This window comes from Arvicanthis niloticus, chromosome 8, assembly GCF_011762505.2.
Source record: "Arvicanthis niloticus isolate mArvNil1 chromosome 8, mArvNil1.pat.X, whole genome shotgun sequence".
Taxonomy (NCBI): Eukaryota; Metazoa; Chordata; class Mammalia; order Rodentia; family Muridae; genus Arvicanthis; species Arvicanthis niloticus.
This window is the reverse complement of record NC_047665.1, coordinates 40,220,802-40,246,493: the sequence shown is the minus strand read 5'-3', so window position 1 is coordinate 40,246,493 and position 25,692 is coordinate 40,220,802. Positions and strand designations below refer to the sequence as shown.

Below are 25,692 nucleotides of genomic sequence, written 5' to 3'. Positions count from 1 at the left end.
AATGTAAGTACATTGGCCTTACTAGAAACAAATCCGTAAATTTTAGAAAATTGAAAATATTGCTATTAATTAACCTTGTGGCATTAATGTTAGGCAAAAAAAATTAGACAAGAATAAGAAAGAGTACAAGTAGTGACAAAGGGGAATAAAATATACTTTCAAAATGCTTTCAAAATGTGATTATACACTTAAAACAATCCAAGTTTTTGTTTATTTCCAGGAATAAAATGTTTAGCAAGGTCATGGATTACTGAATTCAAAAATTAGTAATTTTGAAGCATTCAAAACATGATCTGTTAGAAAGCCTAGTGATTAAGAGGTTTTAGTTAAAACAGAAACGGAATACTGACGTGTACAGAAAATGACATTGGTTTTTTGCAACTTGTTGAGCTCTAATACATATTTAAAAACTGACTATAAACCTCAGCGCTCCTCTTCCTCATTAGTGATAAAATTATGTCCATCTATATTTCTCTCCCTTCTAGCTACCTATTTTTGAGACAGGGTATCACATCAGCCCACACTGACCCGGAACTCACTTTGTTTGGATTTCTCAGACCTCATAGTGTAAATCTTACCACAAATACCAACACTGGCAGTATTGGAGTTGGAGTTCTCTGGAGAAGCTTGCATGGTGCTACAGTCACACAGGACACAACATACAGTAGGTAAAATTTCTCCTTATGCTGAAAACTTCCAAATCTAAGGTGAATTATAAAAACTCATTCCAGATACCATGGAGTGCATTCCAGACATTTTCTGGTCTAAATTATATATATTATGTAAAATTTTTACTTTTGTAAATCAAACTAATGTAAGCCTGATGGTTCAAGACTGTCATTCCAGTTACTCAGGGAAATTGCAAGTTCAAGGACAGCTTAGTAAAAAAAAAAAAAAAAAAAACTCACTAAACAAACAAAAACCTGAAGATGTAATAGAGTGGTAGTGTTTGCCTATCTCAACTGAGGCTCAAGGTTCTGTCACCAGTCAAACACACACATGTGCACACACACACACACACAGAGAGAGAGAGAGAGAGAGAGAGAGAGAGAGAGAGAGAGAGAGAGAGAAATATACACATGGAAACACAGATACAAACACAAATATGCACACACATATACACAATACACACACAGATGCACAAATACACAGAATATACACACATACAAACATACACAGACTCAAACTTACAAAGAGCAACATATCTTTTCTTGATTTATCTTTTTCTTCTAGTAAAATGGATGTTGAGAGCCAGGTGCAAAGATGACAGATAAATTTATAAACTGATCCACATTTTTTTTTTTAGATAAAATGTTTAATTATTTTTTTTAAAGAGAAACTTTGGCTTCTGCCTCCTCATTCATCTGGAATCCTTCAATGGAAACGAGGCAGCCCTAGCACTGGCAGACACCTAACAGATGTCTGACAGTTTCTATTATAAACAGGATCATATGATGCAAGCAGCAGGGCGCTTCTCTCTTCCTCCAAGTTCCTGCTGTGCTCACAGAGGTGGGGAATTAAACAAAGAAGAGGTCTAGGTATGGGTGATGAGAGACGAACCTGAGATGCAGAACACAGGAATTACCCCAGTGTGATTTATAAAAGTTAAAATTTCCCATCGTGTATATCATTTAGACCAGAAAATGTCTGTGGATGCAATGCATGGAGTGACTACTTAAAATTCAGCTTGTTATTTGTAAGTTTTTTTCCATAAGGGAAAAAAAATGTAAAGCCACAAGAACTCATGTTTAGGTGTGAATGACTGTGAGAGAAAATGAAATCAGTCTAAAGACAGAATTTATCTTCTGAACTGAAAATCGAACTAACTTTATTGAGTTTTATTCAAGGAAAACTTTTTTCTTATTAGTTTGAGAGGCATTTGCTATTTTTTTACTTGAGATGTAAACTTATATTATTTGATGTGGCACCTAACTTATTATATCAGTTTAATAAACTTTTAAAGAAGAACAATGCCTCTAATGAAAAGAAAATAACTTGGTGCACAAACAAATGTAACTAAAAATATATGTCTGTATTAGGATTTCTCTTGGAGCTCAAGTTCGCCTCCAGTGCATAATCCCACTGAAGATTAGGATGACAGAGCTCTTACATAGCTGTCACTTCAAAGGGTACCCTGGACCACATCTAGACAAGTGTTCTATCTTACCCATGCAATGAAATTAACTATAGTTAATTAGAGTTAAAGCAGACAAAAGTGTTTCAGGATTCCACTGGCTCAGTTCTACCCCTGAAACATTACAAATGGTTAATGAGAAAGATCATCATGTGATTTTTCCCCCCTCTGTCTAACTTCTGTCATAATCCATATGTATGAACAACTGACTCATGATTTTGCTGAGTTTTAAGCAGATGTGGCCAACTTAGAATGGGCAAGGACACAAAGTGTTTTATGGACCAAATCTTACCTATCGCATGGTGGATGATAGCATGTATTTGAGATTGTATGACATGTACTCCCAGTCTCACCACTGAGGATTTTATTGCACAAGCAAAGTATTTGGATGAATTTTAAGCTTTCATTCTATGAATTACATCTCTGTGTTGAGTAAGTGAAAAAAAGCAACTTTAGAAAAAGCCCTTTCACCTTATTTTCTAGTCATAAGCCTCTTCAGCGAACCCTTTACATCCTTGTTCCTCAGTGTGTAGATGACAGGGTTTAACATGGGGGTTACCAAGTTGTAGAAGAGGGTAAGAAATTTCCCTTGGTCCTGAGAAGCCTTGTGTCCAGGCTGCATATACATATAGACGATATTCCCGTAAAACAAGGAGACTACAGTGAGGTGGGACCCACACGTGTTGAAAGCCTTCCTTCTTCCTGCGGCCGACTTGATCTTCATCACTGCTAGAGCAATATAGCTGTAAGAAATGAGGATGAGCGTCAAGGGCACCAGCACGATTATCACCGATAAAATGAAAACAGTGCTTTCCACAGCCACAGTGTCCACACAGGCAATTTTGATCAGTGCTGGCATCTCACACAGGAAGTGCCTCACCTGGCATCTGCCGCATCGCGGCAGCTTCATGGTCACAGGAGACATGACCAGGGAGTTGAGGAGTCCCACACTCCAGGCTACAGATACCAACTTCCAGCAGAGCTGAGAATGCATAATGACTGCGTAGTGAAGGGGCTTGCAGATTGCAGTGAAGCGGTCGTAAGCCATGACGGCCAGCAAAACACATTCAGTACCTCCTAGGCCAAGAAACATGAACAGCTGGATTGCACAGCCAATGTAACTGATGCTCTTGTCCTGGCCTCCTAAGTTGAAGAGCAATTGAGGGATGGAACTGGTAGTGAAGCAGAGATCGAGGAAGGACAAGTTGGTGAGGAAGAAGTACATGGGGGTGTGAAGGCAGGGGTCCAGATGGGAAACTAAGATAATGATGATGTTGCCTACTAAAGTCACCAGGTAGAAGATGAGGACAAACACAAAGAGGGTGGATTCCAGCCTTGGTCTATCTGAGAAGCCCAGCAGGATGAACTGTTCCTGGCAGCTCTGGTTGATCATGGCATTAATGGTCAGTACATGCATGTAGAAAAGCCATGGGAAACACGCCAAGTTCATTAGAGGCAAACTAAGTCATCTGCAGAAGGATAAGACCCCAAAGAGTTACATATCGTTTTAACATCCTGAGAAGACCTATACATCTCTGGGAAAAGATATTCTTATTGGCCTTGCTTTTTTTTCCTTTTTGGATACCAAAGATGTACAGATCACTATAGAATATTTGAACAGCACACATGTAGAATGAACAGTAAAAGGTGACTGATACTCTGGAATAGACCATTGCTGCGTTATTGACACGCTTCCTCTCTGTTATTTCTTAGGTACCCATATAATATTCCCCCAGTCATAGTGTATTTAAAATTTAACCATCTGATTTTCATTTTGAAGAGTTTGTGTGTGTGTGTATGTGTGCGTGCATGCGTGGAGAGAGAGAGAGAGAGAGAGAAAGAGAGAGAGAGAGAGAGAGAGAGAGAGAGAGAGAGAGAGAGAGAGAGAGAGAGACTGAGAATATTTGCCCATATGTATATAAGTGGAGTTCTCTTTGAGCTCAGAGGAGGGTGAGGAATCCCTTGCAAATGGAATTACAAACAATTGTGGCTTGCCATGTGGATACTATAATTTATAGTAACATAATAATACAAAGTTTTCAATCGGTACATTATATCAATCATTTCTTTCCTTTATGAATGAACTAGACCTGGCTCCTAACTGCTGAGCCATCTCTGGAGCCCCATGTCTGAACCGGATTCTCCTTCATTTAATACTGTATCTTAGAATTGCTTTAGTTTTAAAATTTCTACAAAGAAACAGTATTTGGTAATTTTACCATTGTGTTATGTTTTCTTGGTAGTTGATCACTAAGAATATTTCACATATACTAGAGAGCTAAGCAATTTACAGATATGCCTATTTTATTGTACTTTTTCTTCTAAATATATGGCAAATGTTTGGACCAAAGAGGTATATTAAGTGTAAAATTATTTGTGGAGAGGTGGGTAAGTTCTTTATGTTTACTAGCTTTCTGTATCTAAGAAACATTTTTTTTTTTTTTTTGTCATTGAACTCGCAAGTCACAGGTAGTATAAAAATTTATCAACATAGCTCAAAAGCTGCTTTTGGAATAATGAAAACAAGAATAATATCTGATTTAATTTTATTTATTGGAATTGAAGGCACAATTCTTCAATTTTTATTTACCCACTGAATCTATAGCAATATATAAAATTTTCTGAAAATGATAAATTCTATCTTTTCTATGAAATGCTTATTTTCTCTTCTTGTAAATATACACTCACCTATATTATTATAAACTAACAAATTTATAGAAACATAATAACACAAAGTTTTCAGTCAGTAATATTTATTAATCATTTTTCCCTTTATGAATGAACCGATAGTTCTTAGTACATTATATTTTAATGGACTCTTTTTTGAGACAGGACTTCATTGTGTAGCCCTAGCTGGCTTGGAACACAACTTATACACTGGGATGGCTTCTAACTCATAGAGATCTGCCTGCCTCTGCCTCTAGAGGGTTGGATTTAAAGGCATGTGCAACCACCACCTGTCTTTACTTTGAATTTTAAAATGACAAACATTCCCAAGTAAGCTTGAATTAGATATTTTAATACATTCCTGGAGAAGTACATCATGTTATCTTTGAAAAATTGCAGGCCATTTCCATGACAAGAAAGCTATTTATTTGTCAAATATGAAAAAAGTTCAGGTAGATAATTCTTGCATATTTCAAACTGATGGTTAATCCAAAACCATAGATCTGGATTTTATAAATCTCTAAATGCATTCAGTACTTACTGGAGTCAAACTTCCCCTTGGTTGTATTATGTAATTAGAGAAGTGAAAGTTTTATTTCTTTTAAATGTGTTGAGGAAATGGCCCAATGCAGATAATTTAAGACAACCAAAGGTAAGTCAATGGTTTGTCATATAATGAGTTGCTACTCAACACCTTGCATTTTAAAGCTCTTTCCGTTCCCTTAACCACAGAATGTGAGGAAAAAGCCAAAAGAATTTGGTTCAGCAGTTATTAAATGAATACTATTAAATTACACCATAAATTCATTACTTTGTAAAGTTGATGTGATGATATTGCTTTCAGGGCTAAGTCTCTTCCAGGTAAAGAACCTTATGGTTCTACGAGTAACTACTCTAACTAGTAACCACAACTAGTTCCTTCTACATAAGTCATCATTTCTATCCATGTGTGTATTAAAAGTATCACATAGAGTGATGTCAGAGTGAAGGAGCCACCATGATACAGTGTCTTACATGTCCTGCTATGTTCCAACAATGTCATTCATGTTTGTAAAGTGGCTTGGACATGGTAAACCATGCTATAGATATTAGCGGTGATAGAAAGGACAGACTAGGTCTATGTTATCAACAGGAGGCTCTGTCCCATGATAGAATGTAATTTGTGCAGTGATGCCAGAAAAGACTAACTGATCTTGGTCAGCTTAAATCAGTTACAACTGTAAGTTGTCAGAAAAGAAGGCTTTGTGATGAAATTACCTTCCAAGTGATTTTAAGAGGTCTCTGCAGACTAAGTGTTGATATAGCTTTAGGTCAGAGAAGTGAGGATTATCCTTTAAATATACAGTTCAATTTCTAAGCAGATTTATATAGATAAATATAAATATTCAGCAAATATTTATCCTGTTATATATTAAACATGTGTTCCATGTTAGAGATACGATAATTATTAAAATAGTTAGTAACTGACCTCATTGTTTTATAGACTAGTGAGAGAAAGTTGTTTACCAAAACTCACAAAAATGAATGTTTGGTGACTGTCAACTTTGTTGAGCCTTTTTTGAGTGTCAAGTAGTGGACTTTCTTGGACTGCAACATTTAATCCTCACTCCTGAATTTTTAGTAAACAGGTATTAAGTAACTTACCAATATGTACACAGCTAGAAGTTATAGATGTGACATTTCAACACAGACAAGCTTGACTTTAAAAATCACAGTTTGCTAAGCCAGAAAGAAAACATATTAATTACTCTCCAGCTGAAGTACTGGGCTCCATTACGGTGAGCAGAGCACTCTGAGCATCTCACTTGATGGCTTCTTCAAATTGTGTCTAAAACTTGTTTTTTTAGGGCAAATAAAGGATATGCAATTATTCATCAATTATGAAATTGTTGGATTTAAAGAAAAAACTCACATGAAAGAGAGAAACTAAGACAAATAAAGGATATGTAATTGTTCCTCAATTATGACATCGCTGGATTTAAAGAAAAAAAGAACTCACATGAAAGAGAGAAAGTGATTGCTACAAGTTGTCCTCTGAGCTCCACATGCATACGATGGTATGGGTGGAATCTACACACTCACAGCAGAGCAATAAATACAATGCAGTTGAAAATGTAAAACTCTAGGTATAATTTTTTTTTTTTTTGTATTGAGTCCAGGGCTTCATGTGCATTAGGCAAGCACCTTACAGTTAAGCTACTTTCCTCGCTGTGGATGAAATTTGCAAATACCTACAAGCAATATTTACAGGTGGAATACATATCAGGGACAGAAGAGCGCTGCACACGGTGATCGTAGAGCACCTTCTGGTCTTCTTTACTTACAGGGCACCCGTTTTCTTTAGATAATACATGAGTAGTGTGTGCTCAAAATTTTTCTAAAGATAATTTACTAGTCTGAATCTTTCTCAGTGATGGAGTTGGAAATGTTGAAGAAGTGAGATCGCTTTTGACAAGGCAGGAGTTAGTTACTTAGGTGTGTGACAGGAGGAGAGGGGAAAGAGAAGTGAGAGGCAGGAAGCAGTGTAGATGTGTTGAATGAAGTACAGAAGTTTAAGCATACCATATAAGTTACACAGGCAAAGAGATAGTGACAGCAATAAACTCTCCCATTACTAATTATGGCACATAATCAGATGCTAAGGTTGGTAGACCTAAGGAATAGAGATACATACTTAGAGCTATTAGAACAAACAAGACACAAAGACATATACTTCACTCTCAGAGTGTGCATTTTAGTGTTAGAAGGTGGTTCCTAAGAGTTTCCTTTTGTGGATAGACTTTTTTGTACTTGTTACTTCTTACCTGTATTACTTTGATAAAGCATGTATTTTAAAATCAGTATAGTAACTCAGATAAGCATATATGTATATAATATGTATGGGCCAGAGCAGTATAATGTAACAAGCCTTACAAAATGCTCTTAGCCTTTTTCAAATCTGGAAGGGTTCCAACCACATTTTTTTTTTCTCTCACTAGTTGAATGGCCCTGAAGTTATTTAACCTCCACATCCACACATCATTAGGTGAAGGGAAATTTCTAGGTTCAGAAGGCCAAACAATTTCTAAATAATTATTTTGAAAATTTGGGTGAGAAATTGTTCTGATATTTACGAGCATGGGATATAATGTGCTCTGCATTCACATTGGTGACTGTCTCTCCCAGCGTGGGAAGAGAGTAGAGAACACTAGGTAAGTCTGCTGAAGCCAGGTCAATTTTCACTTAAATCAAGGCTCAGCCCAGGTGTGTTGAAAGATAACCTTAAGAAAATTTTATATATAAACAGTTTTGTCTTTATTATCTGCCTAACAATACCAATATCAAATACACTCAGAGTTATTTTCATCATTATGGATTTATTTCTGATATTATTCTTGGGCAGCTGTTTAATGGGATGTAATACCCTAGCATGTTTACAGATCGTATTTGTGGTGGTCCTCTCCAACAACCTGTGCTATCAAAGCAGTTCACTGCAACCATTCTGTGAGGTCCCCATGGCCTCTAAATAGGTAAGTTTGGGGCCTATAATCACCGACAGTAGAGAAATGGAGAAGATGTATTTCAGGCTTCTTTTAAGCTGTGCATTAAGATGCCTTTACAACCCATCTCTTTTCTTGCTCTGCCAGAGCAACAAGTGGGAATGCTTTTCATCTTACTTTGTACTTTCTGTTTGTTTGTGTGTTTGCTTGCTTTGTTTTTTTGTTTGTTTTTTGGCCAGTAACCTCTGATTTAAACAAAACAATTTGTTTGCTTTTTCTATTGCAGTCATCTTTCCCCAACAGCCTCTAACAGTTTAGCCAACTGTAAGAATCCTTCCTACTTGTGCAGAATGGAACATATGGGTATCTAAGGAAAACAGAGAATGGGTGTCGAGCACATACAACTGGCCTGTTGTCGAACACCAGAAATAATATGACAAGATGTGTGTGGTTCTGAGTGTCTTCAGAATGGCATAAAAGAAGGATAAGGAGCCACAGTGGGAAGTGTTCACATCATGTCAGCGCAGTGTATATAGGCAGAGACTTTACCTAAAGGCCAGGGATGGGGCATGTGTCCTTGGAAAAGAGGTAATTCCAATGAAAACTTTGCCAGAAGAGGAGCAAAGGCAATAAAAAGCAAGGGGGATGTTGAATGGCCTGGGGATGTGGAAGGTGATGGGGAAATGACATCTAGTCAAGCTGTCAAGGTGCTAGAATTTGTAGCCCAGGATTAACATTGTCTTTAGAGAAAAATGGCAAGCACAGAGTGACTCAACATGGTTACAGTTGGAATTTAGAACTTACTGTGGCTGTGCCTCATTGATCATGGGATGGCAAGATGCCTGCTGTAACCTAAGCAAAACTGTGGTGATCCATCATTAAAAAGGGTCCTCATAAAGACCAGGGTCCAGGTGGGTAACCCATGCTAGAAAAAGAACCTACAGCCTGGAACATTTCTCAGATGTGAAAGGAATGGAGGGGGCAAGGTCTGCAGTTTGTGCCTGGCCATTACACAGATGTCAAATCAGATGCGTACACAGAAGGAAAAAGAGAAAATCCAACTTTGGGGTAATGATGAGGTTAATTTGGGGTCCCAGAAGAGTACAAAGTTTCATGAAGATTCTGTATTCTATTTTTATAACATTTCTAATTTCTCCTTTTAAAAATCATTTCTTCTTTTAAGTGTGTGTGTGTGTGTGTGTGTGTGTGTGTGTGTGTGTGTGTGCAAGCGTTGGTTTCATTCAGATCTCCTGGATCTGGAGTTATAGTCAGTTATGAACTACTCCTTGTGGGAACAGAATTCAGGTCCTGCAGAAGAGTAACAAACACTCTTAACCACTGAGCTATCTCTGCAGGCCATCATCTTTCTGAGACAGGGTCTCACATCATAACTCAGGCTAGTCTATAGCTTAACTAGGTAGCTCAGGTTAGCATTGAACCCATGACAAGCCTCCTACCTTTGCTTCTTAAGTGCTAGGATTATAGGAGTAATCTAGCATGCCCAGCTCAATTCCAATTTTTAAAGCATTGATATTTAATATATTTTTCATGATATTTAAACTCGAAAGTTAGAGAATTTAGTATAATTTTGTGTTTCTGGACTCACCATCTATAGTTGATGGGTATGCAGAATTCTTTTTTTTTAAGTTAAATTGTGTGTGTGTGTGTGTGTGTGTGTGTGTGTGTGTGTGTGGTGTATGGACCTTATGTAACCCTGGCTGTATGTAGGCCAGGCTAACCTTGAACTCACAGAGATGCATCCTTGATTAGATTCAGGCAGTATGCTTTGTAAGATATCTTTGACTCTGAGCTTTACTAGGGAGAGATTCCTAAGCAAGATTTTGTCTATTCCTTCATGATGATCTAACCTATCTTTATTACAAGCAATATTTAACATTATACTCCATTCTAGCATTTCTTTCTTTGGAGATACCTAGCCACTTAATTTTCTTTCCTAGTCACTTCAGGGAACAGGTACATAATAGTACATTTAAGCACAGTTGCTAGTCATACTTTTGTGATTGATAGATAAAAAACCAGATTAAGAAAAACTATTAGTTAACTTTCAGAAAATAAAGCAACAATGGATCAGCATACCATTTGCGTCCTCTAATCTGTAAGAAAGTAACATCAGCATTTATTTCTTCTTTTTGTTAAATCTCCTCTGTTAATTAGTTCCAGCCCTAAGAAGCTTGCCAGTGGGCTCTGTTCTTGAGGCTATCTTACCTTCTGTGGCTTCACCTTACAACTTGCATGAATAAAGCCTACAAGATGGCCATTATGAGTGAGCACAGGCTCACCAAAGAGATACACTATGTTCCCATCTAGAGCCTGACCTCAGGATGCTTAGGTTCTCAGTGATGCTGAGCTCAGGTACAGAGGCAGGATTCTCACCAAATCAGTGCATTCTCCCCATTGGTGGAGCAGCTGTTTGTGGGCTTCAGCACATTCCACACTAGGAGTCTGGGAGGAGACCCAAAGACTCCTAAAGAAAGATACGGAAGTAGCAGAGACAATTTATATCTAAGATCTTTATGAAACACAGATTGGAGAACTACAACTCTCTCACTCTCTTTACTGAGGCCATTGGGAATATGTCCTCCATTGTAGCAATTAGACAAGTTTGCTGTTCTGTCCAGAAAGAAAGACCAGTGGGACATAGCTAAGAAAACTTAACATCATATTTCCTTTAGACTGTAAGCATTCTTGGTGGGGGAACTTATTTCGAATAAGACATGTATCTGTTTTAGCTTATCATTGAGGCTGAAGAAACTTAGCCAGACCTGAGATTTGACCAAAACAGTCTGTCCTTTTAGATTCCAGATGTACTTTTACATTTAAAATTTTTGTAGTGACTTCAAATGATGGTATGCAGTTTATTGATCTATGGACAAGAATGAGTTCCTATCAATAGTCAATAATCATGACAAGCATAAACATTAACCTGATGAAAGCAGCAGTATATATTCATAGTTTGACTTAAGACTACATTAACCTTTCTTCTTCTTCTTCTTTTTTTTTTTTTTTTATGAAAAGGAGCAAGGTTGGATGCCCAAGTGAAAATATTTAATTCAGTAGATAGTTTTTTTAGAAAAGCAATTGGATATTTAAGTCTGACTCTTAGGAGGCACATAGACAGTTTTTATAAATAATCTTATCAAATATTCAAAAAGCAACATTCCCACAATAATTTTAAACCATCAAAATATGAGAATCAATAAAGAAACTGTTTATATATCTGAGTTATGCACGTACATGTAGTTATGTATTGTTTCCTGGACAGATATGATGACATGATACATTGCTTTATAAAAGAGCATTAGAAGCTAGAAAACTGTTTCTCAGGAATCATTCTGACAGTGTTGTTAGGCTCAAATCATCTAGGGCAAAAATTGCCAGTTTTATGGATGGTTTGTCATAGTTAATGAATCAAAACAGGTACATTATTATTAATAATATTGTCTATATTTTACACACATTCCCTTGCTATAGCTGATGTTCTCTTTGTGTTTAGGATCAATTTACACACACACACACACACACACACACACACAGAGAGAGAGAGAGAGAGAGAGAGAGAGAGAGAGAGAGAGAGAGAGAGAGAGAGAGAGAGAGAGACCTGGGGAACTAAATGAAAGTGTAATATACACCAGGCAAGAGATTTTTCCACTGGGTTAAGATCCAACCAGTAATAAGCTAATATTATACCATTTATTAAAACTAAGTGTTAGAAGTCATTAAACATACAGAAATAAGAATAATAAACAATTACAATAATCTTAATCTGTGAGAGTAAAAGAAAAAGAGGTAAACAGCTTAGTGTGGCACAAATAAATGTCTACAAAGATCAATGTTATGGTGAATTTTATTTTATTGTTTATTTTTAAAGATTAATTATACAATTGCTTTTATAGGCATATGTGAATATTTCTCTGTGTACAGCACACATACAGGAGCTTGCAGAGGTTAGAAGGGTTCCAGATCCCCTGGAACTGGAGTTGGAGATGGCTGTGAGCCACCATGTGGGTGCTGGGAATTAAACTCAAGTTCTTAGCAACTGCTCTTAACCACTGAGCTATGTGTCTTTCTCCTATCATGAATTTTGGAGTTTGATGAAATTAACTATAAGATGATAAAACAAATTGGGAAATGTATCTTTCAGTATCCAGAAAAAAATTCATATTGTTTGAAATCTCTAAAAATTTCAAGAAATACATGTCACAACAGCTCTATGGTTTTGGAGTTAGGAAGGCCTGGTTTAAAGAAATGAAAGACCAAAATGTCACAAAAGAGTTTATCAGTAACAGGGAAGGGGTGGCTAGTTTCTATAGCAGTTGACTGTAGGGAAGTGGTCTCAGGCTGTAGATGCCTGGAAGGAAGAAGTCACAGTTGCTAGTTTGGGTGCATACTGGACATTCGATTTCACTCAGACTCCAGAAGAAAGCTTTGCCATCTCTCTTAGCCTGGCTCATATTGGGAACAGCCTTTCTAGTTTCTCGTAGGTCTGAGGCCCTGGAGTCCTTCGCCTGGCCATTACTGGCCCAGGTTATCCTCTGCTTTTCACAGTCTTTAGGTTTATAAGAAACCAAACACAAAAAAATAAAGAAGTTCCTTCTACCTTTTAATTTTTGTTTCCTCCCTTAAAATGTCTGATGGACCTAGCCTCACAGGTCCAAGTGCTTTAGTGAAAAAGTGAAATTTGATTTGTCTAAATAAGATTATAATGATAACAAAATGAAATTCTAACTTTTGTAGCATTTTATTATTTTTATTGTATGTGTCTTTAGGGGTGCACCTGTGGAAGTCAGAGAATAACCTGCAGGAACTGATGCTCTCTGTCATGTAGGATGCAGGAGTACTTTTACTCTCAGATGCAACTCACTGGCCTGGAACTCTAGTCTTTACAGAACATTTTCATGTAAGCCATGTAAGGCACACTTAGAGGTCACATACTTATCTTTCTTCTTCTTCTTCTTCTTCTTCTTCTTCTTCTTCTTCTTCTTCTTCTTCTTCTTCTTCTTCTTCTCTCTCTCTCTCTCTCTCTCTCTCTCTCTCTCTCTCTCTCTCTCTCTCCTCTCTCTCTCTCTCTCTTGTAAAAATTGAGAGTGGTACAATTGAAGGAGAGTTACATGGGTATTTCTCTATTGAGAACTGGAAGATGGGCTTCCTGAGAAGGGTGCTTCTTATTCCAAATACATTATGGGAAAAATGGCTGAAAGTTATGGGTTTGGTGCCAGATATATAAACAGGATCAATAGGGGAAAATAAATAGCCAGGGGCCCTATAAAATATTTAGGCTAGATTCAGCCGACTTCCAGCCCTAAACTCCTCCCATCCAAATATATAAAGCTGTTATTGTCCCCTTTTCCTGAGGCTTGCTCTTCTGTTTCCCTTGATTGCTCAGTGCTTTGTTAGTGCCAGGGAACACATTTAGTAATCCCCTAGACAACCTCGGACAGTCCTATTATATAACCACACATAAGAAAGAGTCAATTTGAATAATATTAATAAGATGAGATGTTTCAGAGTTTCAGATGTCCTATCACTTCTGAATTATGTACAACTCACCTCCTGAATAAGTTATTTTGTCATTCAGTTTTTGCTTTTAATTAGTTAATGAACTTGAATTTTTGAGATATAGTTTCAGGTAGTCTGGGCCAGAATCAAACTCACTATGCAGCTAAAAACAGCTTTGAATATCAGATCCTCCAGTTTCATCTCTTGAGTTCATGGATCACAGGAGTGCATTGCCACCAGACCTGTCTAGGCCAGTGGCTGTAAGGGCATACAGTGGATAATAGCAGAGCAGGGCACTGAAGTCAGGACAAGGGAACAGCTGCTAACACTAGATCATTTTAGGTTCCTGTTAGAGTTTAGTTCTTTCATGGTTCCTTCAGGGTCCATATGGTGCAGGAATGGGCCCCAGGTTGGTGTTTTAGTTATTTTTCTGTTGATGTAATGAAAACACCTTGAACAAGGTAACTTATGGAAGAAAGGGTTTATATAGATTACAGTTACGAAGAGGTTAGAGTCCATTACAGTCATGGTGGGCAAACATGGCAGCCAGAGCAGCAAGCTGAGCACTTATCCCCAGTGACATACTTCCTCCAGCAGGGCCATATCATTTAAGCCCCTTAGAACAGCAGCAGCAACTGGGGACAGAGCATTCAAATGCTTGAGACTTATGGTAGGTACGTGGTATTCTTGGGACATGATGACCTTCAAAAAGGTGGGCCCTCTTGGAAGGCCTTTATATGGTAGACTGTGTACTCTTGGAGGGATAGTGAAACCTTCAAAGATTCCCCTTTCTGTCTTTTGCTTTCCATTACCTGAGCTGTTTCTCTGCATCTTATGCTTCCCTCAGAATATGGGATATATTGATCACTTAAATTGATGGAGCCAGCAGGTCATGAACTGAAACCATTAGTCCAAATAAACCTATTCTCTTTATATGTTGATTGCCTTGGGCTTTATAGTCATAGAAAGGTGATTGATATGTTATTTTTTGCTAAGGGTTAATGCAGAATAGATTCCTAATTGTGCTGATTCAGCTCAATGGGACATTTGTGGTTTCAAAAAATCTGGTCTATTTTGGGATTTAAAAATGTTTTTGTGTTATTTTTGTTTTTTGTTTGGTTTTGTTTGATTGTTTTTTTTATTATATGACACTTAACACAAATGACTCCTATTATTATTATTATTATTATTATTATTATTATTATTATTATTTGGTCTGGTTTGTAGGGGCCCAATACAGAAACTTAGCCCACAACAATAGCCTCTCATAATTTTGTTGAACAGAAGCTTTATTTAACACAGGCAAAGCCTTCCAACTGCCTCTGGTTGACTCTGGTAAATCATCATTAGACCTTGGCTTGGAGCTAAACTCCTTATTTATATAAGTATCATAAAAACTAAACTTTAAGATGACAAAATGTTACTGAAAATTTTTTTTTTAAATTTTGTTCATGGAAAAATTGTAGTTTTTTCATGAACAAGATTAAAAGTACCTTTAGTCTTCTATGTAATAACAATAACTTTACAGTAAATGAAAAACCAGAGTCTCAGAGTTTTAGAGGAAGATTAAAAACTCATATTCAGAGCTGAAGAGATGGTTGAGTGCTTTTGAAGAGGACCCTGGTTCTGTTACCAGCACCCACATGGTGGTTTATAACCAGTCCTAACTTTAGTTCCAGAGGATCTGATAACCTTTTCTGATCTCATAGGGCACCAGGCACACACATGGTACACATATATACATAAAGGCAAAGGATTCACATACATAAATATAAAAGGATAAAACAAAAGGCCCCCTAACCCATCAACCATACCCTTCATCCTCACAGTGGAAGATATTTATAATACTTCTCTAAATGATAGATTGGTCAACTAAGCAAACACCATTTAAGCATAGTTACTTTAAGTTATATTTTCTGTTTCATATTTTATTACAGAAAATTTAAAGTATGAAATAAGAATTTTATGAACAGCTTATGGTACATGGCAGTGACTCCACTTATATACTAAAAACCTCGATGGCTTTATTAGCAATCCCATAGCAAACGCTCAGCCCAGAGTAAGATAGACTGATTGTTTGGTATAAAAATCCTGTATCAGACATGTTTTCTAGGAAGCACTGACTCCTTACTTGGGGTCATAACTAGAAGCAAAATGAAAATCTTGCATCTCTTCTTCACTTTTCTCCATCTCCATTGGGTCACTCTCTTACTTCTGCATGTAAACATGCTCAAGGGCTATCTACCTAAAAACCAGCGATGCCTTAACTAGTTCTCCTACTTTTAATGCTGAGAGCACAAAGAGGGATTGTCTGAACTCTAGTCCTCATGAAGGATAATAAATGCTCAGTTGTTAAGCTGTTCATCTGTCCTGTCCAAATATTTGTGTTCTCACAAAGGCAGTAATCCCACTCATAAAGACTACTTTTATGGTATAATTATTAAAGACGACACCATCCTTGATGGCCATTCTTAGTTACCAAATTGACTACATCTGGAATTAACTGATACCTAAGTGGCTGAGTATACCTGTGGGGGATTTTTTTAAATTAAATCATACAAAATGGGAAATCCAGATCTTCTGAGGTGGGAAGACTCACCTTTAATATGGGCCACACCTCCTGCTGGTCACCTATATAAAGAACACGGGAGAGAGAAGGTTGCTTTCTTTACCTGCTTGCTCTTAACTTTATTTGCAAGTTCATTCTTTTATTGGCATTAAAGCCTATTTCTTTCTTTCTTCCTTCCTTCCTTCCTTCCTTCCTTCCTTCCTTCCTTCCTTCCTTCCTTCTTTTCTTCCTTCCTTTCTTCCTTTTATTTTTAGGGTCTTTTTTATTGGATATTTTATTTATTTACATTTCAAATGTTATTCCCTATTCTGGTTTCCCTTTCGCAAAACTCCTATCCTCCTCCACTCTCCCCCTGCTTCTATGAAGGTGCTCCCTCACCCACCCACCCACTCGCTCCTAACTGCCCTTGCATTCCCCTACACTGGGGCAAGGAGCATTTACAAGACCAGGGCCTCTTCTCTCATTGATGCCAGATAATGCCATCCTCTGCTACATATCCCAGAATTGCTCCTTTCTAAAAGAAATACGGGGTCAAAGTGTAGAGCAGAGACTAAAGGAAAAGCCATTCAGAGGATGCCCCACCTAAGGATCCATCCCATATACAGACACAAAACCCAGACACTATGGTGGATGCCCAGAAGTGCTTGCTGACAGGAGCATGATATTCTCCAGAGAGGCTCTGCCACAGCCTGACAAATACAGATGCAGATGCTCGCAGCCAACCATTGGACTGAGCATGGGACCCCAATGCAGGAGTTAGGGAAAAGACTGAAGGAGCTGAAAGGGTTTGTATTCTCATAGGAAGAACAACAATATCAACCAACCAGAACCCCAAGAGCTCTCAGGGACTAAATCACCAACTAAACAGTACACATAAAGTCTATTTCTTTGGAAGTCTAATGTATCCTGAAGACCAGCTGAGAAATCCAGCCTTGTGAACTGAAGAACTACTAGATTATTGGACCTTCTGTTAGCAGGCAGCCATTGATGTACTAGCTGGACCACAGCCTGTAAACCATTCAAGTAAATCCCATACATACATAAATATTAATTCTATCAGTTCTGTTTTATTGATTGATGTTGGTCATAGGTGCTTCAGTAGAGAGAGAAGCTCACCAAGCTGCTAAGCCTTTATTTCCTGAAGGAGCAGAGAGGTTCAGTCTTCATGGAGAAGATTGATATCCAGCTAGTTCACTCCACTTACTTTACTCAAACATTATGCAAGGTGAATTGGGGCTGCAAAAGGTTCCAGCTACCAAGGTTATCTTGCCCTTGCTGCCCGTGAGAGCAGACAACCCTCACAAATCAAAGTCCCTTTTCATAATGGCTAGCCATATTCAAAAGTAAGAACTCCAAGTTTGCCAGGAGTGTCTTAGGACAAAGGTTGGTGTAGCTGCAAGTTTTCATGTAGCACCAAGTGCAGATTCTCTAAAGAGACATTTTTTTTCAAGCTTCAAACAGTCTCATAACAATTTCTAAGCCTCTACTAATTGGGCCCAAACACAGCAAAGGCTTTGCTGAAACATTTCCGTTTCACTGAAATCCAGATATAAGACCTTTACTATATATATTACTACACTGTTTCTCTGGAGAACCCTTACTAGTACACCTTCTAATACCATTACACTGAAGTTAGGTTAGGGTCATAACATGCAAATTTTAGGAGACACGAGTATTTGGACTGAAGTATAAGTTAAATGTCTATCTGTAGAAGTATGATGTGAAATAAGATAGTATACTGGATGTTTGAGATGATAAAATATTATTTTAATTAGGCTTATAAGGAATTAGAATATATATTTTATTGTATGACCGAGTTTGTTGAAGTTCTAAGCATTCACTCATCTTAATGACTTGGAAGAATGAACAGTTGAAGGGCAACCAACTGGACCAAATTCTAATGCAAAGGCTCAGGTAAGAGGCAAGCATGGGCTCATGAGCACCACATTAATTTGAATGATTATCATTTTTAGGGTGGCCTAAAAATGTCGCAGCCCAAGCAAAATGTTGAGGCCTGGGCTGCCCCGAGTTTGGCGGCCACTGTATCTCCGGTCTGTGGGTTGGGGTTCAGCAAGAGAGAGAGTGAGGACGGACTCGAAGAATGGAGACCAGACAGAGTGTGATTCAATCCCGTTTATTCTTCAGTCTCTCTTCCTGGTCCAAGTCCCAAGTCTAGCTGTACTCTCTAAAGAGTCTCCCTAAAGAGTATATTTCCTCTAAGTGTCTGATTCTCACATCCCTCTTCTGTCTGCCTCTCACCTTTATATGTCTCACTTCTAAGCCATGCCTTTTGGTCACACCTTTAATTATGCCCTTAGGTCTTGTCTCTAAATCTGATCTCTACATGTCTAAGTCACTCTTAAGTTAAACACCTTTAATCTCACACACCTTTAATCTCACATACCCAAGGTATCTAAACCAAGATTATCAGAGTGTGCTCAGCTGTTGTAGGCTATTGTAATCCAAGTCTCATGTCAGGGTATATGGCTCAAGATGGCTGCAAAGCTGATAGCCGCTTTCTGCTAAAAGTCGGCCCCCAACAAGACTTGAAGTGACTGCTGATGTTGAAGTTAAGGTGACTGATGGTGTTGGACTTGAGGTGACTTCTGGTGTTGCTCTTGGACTTGAAATGACTGCTGCTGCACTTGTTCCTTCTGAATGTCATGTTTGACTCTCCTGCATTTTGCTCATTGTTTCTTGAACCAAACCTGTACTACTATAAGATCTATCTTCATTTGTAATGCTAATTTCTTCCTGAGCTTGCTGCTTTGGTATGGGTTCTTGTCAAAGAAAATCTCCAGTGTCTTCGATTGTTTCCAAGTGAATGTAGTTCAACTCCTCTGTAGACACTTCTGCGTTTCACCTTTAGGAAGGATGTGAGAGGCTGACATCGTGACCCTAGCTGCTTACAGGTGCTTAGCTCTGCTTCTTCACTCATCTTCCACATTATAGTTGGAGTGATGTCTATACATACTTTGCTGCTACATTAAGATATCTCATTGATGTAATGTTCCTATGCCCTCAAAAATTTTTATGTGTTGAAATTCTAATTCTCAAGGCTATAATATTAGAAGATAAGATCGTCGGGAGGTGATAAGTAATGCAGCAAATTTCTGGTGTGTGAGATAATTGTACTGACAAGAGAAAAGTTAGAGAAATCTCTTGTCCTTTCTGTGTAACTTCTAGAGAATGTGGAAGCATGTAGCATAGAAAATGTCCTACAGCAGAACACAGTGATGCTTGTTTCCTGATGCTTGTGAATTTCTACGACTATAAGAAAGAAGTTTCTTGTGTTTATAAACCTTTCAGCCTGTGTCATTTTGTTATAGTGCATGCAACACTGCAATCATTTTCTGTTACATTCAAATCACAAGTTTCCCAGTGTGTTCTCCACAGTCCCATGTGGTTTGATTCTAACCTCCTGTCTCACCCCTTTGCATCACATGTCCTCATCTAAGATCTATCACATGAGATTTTCTTCCCAGCTTCTTTGAATCGATATTCTCTGAACCATGATTCATGCTGTTTTACCTGAGTACACCTTTTCTATTTTATTACCATTTCGGATTTTTTAATTAATTAAAAAAAACCATAATGTAGTGGTTTGGATATTCTTGGCCCATGGGAAGTGGCACTATCAGGAGTTGTGGACCTGTTGGAGGAAGTATGTCACTGTGGGGGGTGGGCTTAATGTTCCTATGCTTAAGCTCTACCCGAGGCAGAAGACAGTCTTCTCCTGTCTGCCTTTGGATCAAGGTGTAGAACTCTTGACTCCTCCAGCACCATGTGTTGTGTTTACAAAAAGATAAAGAAAGAAGGAATATGTTTTGGTGGATGTATGATAAGGTGTGGGAAAGAGGGTGTCTCTGTGGGCCCATGCTGAGGCATCCGGCATCTTTTCCCCCTGAGGGACTGGCCACACGATGGTATAGTATAGAATAGAGTTTATTCAGGGGATAGGGAGTGGCTTTAAGATGGTAGTAGAGACAGAGAAAGGGAGGGAGGGGGAATAGAGGAGTAGAGGCCAGCCATGAGCACATGAAGAGAGAAGGGGAATGGGAATGGGGAGAGAGGGGGGGAAGGGGTAAAAGGACAGAGTGGGAGCAAGAAGGCAAGAGCAAGAGAGAGAAGAGGGGCCAAGCAGCCCTTTTATAGTGAGTCAGGCATACCTAGCTGTTGCCAGGTAACTGTGGGGCTTAGACAAAATGTTAACACCCTGCCTGCCTGGATGCTGCCATGCTTCCTGCCTTAATGATAATAGACTAAACTACTGAACTCATAAGCCAGCCCCAATTAAATGTCTTTTGTAAGAGTTGCCTTGGTCATGGTGTCTTTTCAGAGCAACAAAACCCTAACCAAGAAACCTACATTCACATCTTATTGCAACATCTTTTTCTCTGAGACTATGAATGTTGCACCAAGCAGTTGTAGCTTATGGAGAAAACTTACAGAGATCAGTGCTGCTCTGAGTTCAGTGTTGTGCCGAGTTCCTCTACACCACTTGGTGGTACAATGGTAGCCACATTATTTAATCCTTTATTTCATAGCTTTCTCATAATGACAATAAAAAATCCAACCATTTATTTTAGGAATACCAAATAAATAAAGAACATAGAACCGTCCCTAGCCTGTAGAAACCGAAGCACGTCTCCTGGGTTCACTTGTTGGAGTTACAGTAGGTTGTGATTGTTCATCCCTGTGAAAAACTTTATTGTTTCCTCCCACATGGCTCCAGGAATTCTAAGAGAACAAAGAATATTTTAATTGTTCTCCATTGGATTCCTAGTAGTGCCTAATAATCATTATTTGTTGGATTATAAAAGTAACATTAAAGTCATGAGATACTTTGAACTTTTCCAATTTGGAATATAACATTTATGAGATTAAGTGAATAAAAGCAAAGGAGATAAGAGGAATAAAAGTTTCTGGGTTTCTGCTAGCCACCACCAAATAATTTATCCAGCTGAGTAAAGAGTTAATATAATTTTTATAATCTTATTAGCTCTCAGCTGCCAAACAGAAAGCATTAGCATAACTGTTGTTTGAGAGCAATGATGGAAACTGATACAGAGAACCACAGCCAAACATTAGGTGGAGCTTGGGGGAATCCTGTGGAAGAGGGGGAGGAAGGATTGGAGGAGCCAGAGAGGTCAAGAACACCACATACAGAATCAACTAACCTGTGCTCATGGGGGTCCACAGAAACTGAATCAACAAGTAGCATGCATGTGACAGCCCTAGCCCTCTGTACACATGTAACAGTTAGCTTACAGTTAGTTGTGTAGCTTAGTCTCCATATGGGACTCCTAACAATGGGAGCAGGGCTGTCTCTGATCCTGTTGCCTACCTTTGGATCATTTCCCCCTAACTGAGCTGCCTTATCTACCTTCAATAGGATAAGATGTGCCTAGTCCTACTGTAACTTGAAATGCCAAGGCAGGTTGATATCCACGGGAGACTTTCTCTTTTCTGAAAAGAAGGCAAGGATGAGAGGGTTGGGGAGGGGAAAGGGAGAGACTTGGAGGAGAGGAAGGGAAAGCTGTGATCTGAATGTAAAGTAAATAAATTAAGTAGTAGAAGGAAGAGGAGGAGGAGGAGGAAGAGGAGGAGAGGGAGAAGGTGAGGGAAAAGGTGAGGGAGAAGAGAAAGAAGAGGAAGAAGAGGAAGAAGAGAAAGAAGAGGAAGAAGAGAAAGAAGAGGAAGAAAAGAAGAAGAAGAAGAAGAAGAAGAAGAAGAAGAAGAAGAGGAGGAGGAGGAGGAGGAGGAGGAGGAGGAGGAGGAGGAGGAGGAGGAGGAGGAGGAGGAGGAGGAGGAGGAGGAGGAGGAGGAGGAGATTCCTATGGGTAAAGAGAACCTTTGTTGGGGTGATGTTCTTGTATCAGTCAGGGGCAGATGCCAGTACTTTGTTCATCCTAGCTTGATGCCTGGCTTGGTGGTCAAAGCTGTTTTATGCCTAAATCACATAAAAATCAAGTCAAATCCAGGCAGCGTAGTGCAGGACAGGAGGAGTAAGACAAATTTGCATTCAGCCATGTTACAAGATGCAGGCAGAGAAAGATGCCCATAGATCTGCCCTCTGTCCCAGGGTGTGGGGGGAGCATAAACATACAGAGCCCTGCCTACCACCACACAGCAAAGCATTGGGGGAGGAAGACAGACAGAGACCTACGGACTGCCATGCCACTCACAGACCTGCCCTCCAACGCACAGCACAGGTGGGCCATAGTCACCTGCTTGGTAAAGGATGTCACTCAGGTAGCCACCTGTTGTGTGGCCAGCCTGCATCAGGAGCCACCACAATATCCAAGCATGGTGTGGACAGATAAGAGAGAAAGAGAAATAGAGTAGCCTGAACATAATGAAAAGAGATGGAACTGGAGACTTGAGAGTGGAGAGGACTAACCTGTTGTGAGTGACCATTTCTGCCACCTAAGGCCATGGTGAAGTCCCAGCCCAAGATGCTATTGAGGGATATGTTTGGGTCCATGCCTATGCAGTGGCAGCGGTCAATGTCGATGTCTGTGGCTCATATTACCACTAGAAAACACAGGAATGTCCTTGGTCTGGGAAGTTTCTGCAGACCACATAGGACTTTGCAGAATTGGCCCCGCCCCTTACTAGCTTTGGGGCTCTGGAGAGCTGGTGGCAACACTTGGGAGGGTAGGGCCCTAAGCCTCTCCCAGGCAGCAGAGTACAGGTGGCAGGGGTGTAGGTGAGTTGGCCCTGAGGGTGTGCGTGTGAGAGGGCTGGCCCTGCCCCTCACACGCTGTAGCACTTGGGAGAGTGGGCTCTGTACCTCAGATTGGACAGCACAGTGGAGCTGGCCCGGGAGGCATGAGTGCTGGTCAGCTGACACCCAGGGCATGAAAGCAGGAGAGCTGACCCACCATGCTTTCTGCAGATGGTAGCATTGGGTGCCTACCTGGAGCAGTGCTGGAAACCTAACCCTGATGGTGCAGATCTGGCCTGCTGACCAGTTCAGATACCATTCAGGCCCAGACCCAGGGCCTAAATTGACCCACCTCAAAATCTATATCATCTGTGAACATTTGGAACACGTAAAAGGGCCAGTCCTGCTGATCCAAAGCTGCAAGATCTCCAGTGCACAGGGCTACAAGAGGATAACCAGAATAACTTGGTGAGAATTCAATATTGATGGTGTCACAGAAGCCAGAGACATGGAAGCAAACCAACGACTCATTGCAATGAACACCTGCAAGTGAAGATGTGTGGACAGAGGGGATACTGTAGAATATACTGTGACCATACTACAGCTTCCATGATGAGATTTTTTTTATGCATGTGTTTTATTTTTTGGGGGGTTAGGGGAGCTGTTGCAAGAGCTAAAAGTGGATATGAGGGGATGGGGAGATGAGCATGAGTGGGACTGGGGTACATGATGTGAAACTCACAAAGAATCAGTAAAAAATTTAAAAGCTCTCATTTATTGTACACTGTCTTCTGTTGTAATAGCACAATACCACACACTATGTAAGAAAAGTTTTAATCGTGAGTTGAGTCTAAGATCAAGGGGCCACATCTGGTGATGGCCTTCTTTATGGCAGAGTTCAGGGTAGTAAGAGACATCACATGACAGGGCCTGAGAACTGAATTTTGACAATTTCCATTATAACCAATGAACACATTAATTTATTAGTCCAGGAATGGTAATTATATTATTATTATATAATATATGAGAATCTATAAGCATCTGTAGCATATATAAGATTTGTAAGCATCTCTTACAGGTTTTACTGCATGGTCTCACCTCTTAATATCATATAACGTAGACTAAATTTCAATATGTGACCACATATAGTGGCACATGACAAATTTTATCATTTGGTAGTTGAACTTGGGAGGATCATGAGTTCAGAGTCAGTCCCTGATACATTGTCTTTGGGAAATTCTGGGCTACAGAGAGAAACTTTGTAATAAGAAAGTAAACAGACAAATTAAATAGGAGCTTTGGGGAGAACAAATCATATTCAACCCTTAGCACTAAGATGGATTTCTCACAAGAAATGAAGTGACATTTAAAGAAGGCACTATAAAGAAACATAAAAAATTGACTATGAAACAAACATAATTTTCTGCCTACATTTCACTAGGGTTATATACATCTTTCCACCCAATTTTAATTAGTTTGGATATCAGTGTAATAATTTAATTATACTTGCTCTACAAAATATTAACTAAACAGTGTTTTTGTCAAGGCTTTAAAATGATTTCTTGCTTTTCCCACCAATTCAGAGTGAAATGTAAATAAAATATCCAAAAAAATTAAAAAATATAAGTTTTACTTAACCCAACCAGTTCCCTGTCTTGAAAATCCACTTTGTTATCACTTGTTCTATCCATAATCTTATAAAGACCCTTCTAGTTCTCTACCTTCTGTAACACTGTCTAGAAAGTATTACACTTTCTAGTGTAACACTAGAAAGTGTAACACTGTCATTTCTGTAATAGGTCCATGTTTTAGTTATTATCAACTGCTATGAAGAGACACTATGACCTATAAAGGTAACTTATAAAACAATGCATTTAATTTGGGTTTCAATGTTCCAGAGGGCATTAGAGTCACTGGCCATCATGGCTGGGAGCATGGCAGCAGGCAGGCAAACACCACATTAGATCAGTAGCTGAGAGCTAAATGTTGAGACAATATAGAGATATGGAGGCAGAGAGAGAGAGGAGAGGAGAGGAGGAGAGGAGAGGAGAGGAGAGGAGAGGAGAGGAGAGGAGAGGAGAGGAGAGGAGAGGAGAGGAGAGAGAGAACTGAGAATAGTGTGGGCATTTAAAAACCTCAAATCCCTCTGCCCAGTGACACTCCTCCTCCAAGAAGACTACAACTACTAATCCTTCCCACCAAATGGGGACCAACCATTCAAACACATGAACTTATGAACACATTCTTATTCAATCCACCACAGTAGTTTTAGTCATTCATTGTATGTAGTGAGGTTTTATCACAATTAGAAAATTTACATTTCCTGAGAAAACCAGGTAGGCTGCCTGCTGATCTTTGCTTCTCTTGCTGTTACGTCAGATTTAACCCCACAGTTTCATCCCCAACTTTGCAGTAAGACCCCCAATTCCAGTCTCCCATGGAACCCTTCTAATCCCCCATTTGTTCCTTTGTCTGACTTCTCAATGGAGATTCTAAAAGCCAGAAGTTCCAGAAGTTGTAGAGTTCCAGGACAGATATGCTGCAGACTCTAAAAGAACACTCTAAGAGTCTGCCAGCCCAGACTATTATACCTAGAAAAACTTTCAATTGTCATGGAAGGAGAAAACAGGATTCTGTGATGAAATCAAATTTAAGC

The 25,692-nt window shown here is 39.1% G+C and overlaps 1 protein-coding gene across 1 annotated transcript; it reads right to left on the bottom strand.

The window, feature by feature from the left end:
* Positions 1-1,797: 1,797 nt before the first annotated feature.
* LOC117713970 (olfactory receptor 2W3-like) lies at positions 1,798-10,770 on the bottom strand. The gene is made up of 2 exons (XM_034510539.2): positions 10,617-10,770; positions 1,798-3,603 (listed from the first exon to the last, which is right to left on the bottom strand). The coding sequence occupies exon 2, from the start codon at positions 3,582-3,584 to the stop codon at positions 2,607-2,609; it is 978 nt and encodes a 325-aa protein (XP_034366430.2). The 5' UTR covers positions 3,585-3,603; positions 10,617-10,770; the 3' UTR covers positions 1,798-2,606.
* Positions 10,771-25,692: the final 14,922 nt, after the last annotated feature.

Excerpts from the sequence above, each read along its gene's own strand:
- LOC117713970 (XM_034510539.2), bottom strand. The coding sequence starts at position 3,584 with ATGAACTTGGCGTGTTTCCCATGGCTTTTCTACATGCATGTACTGACC.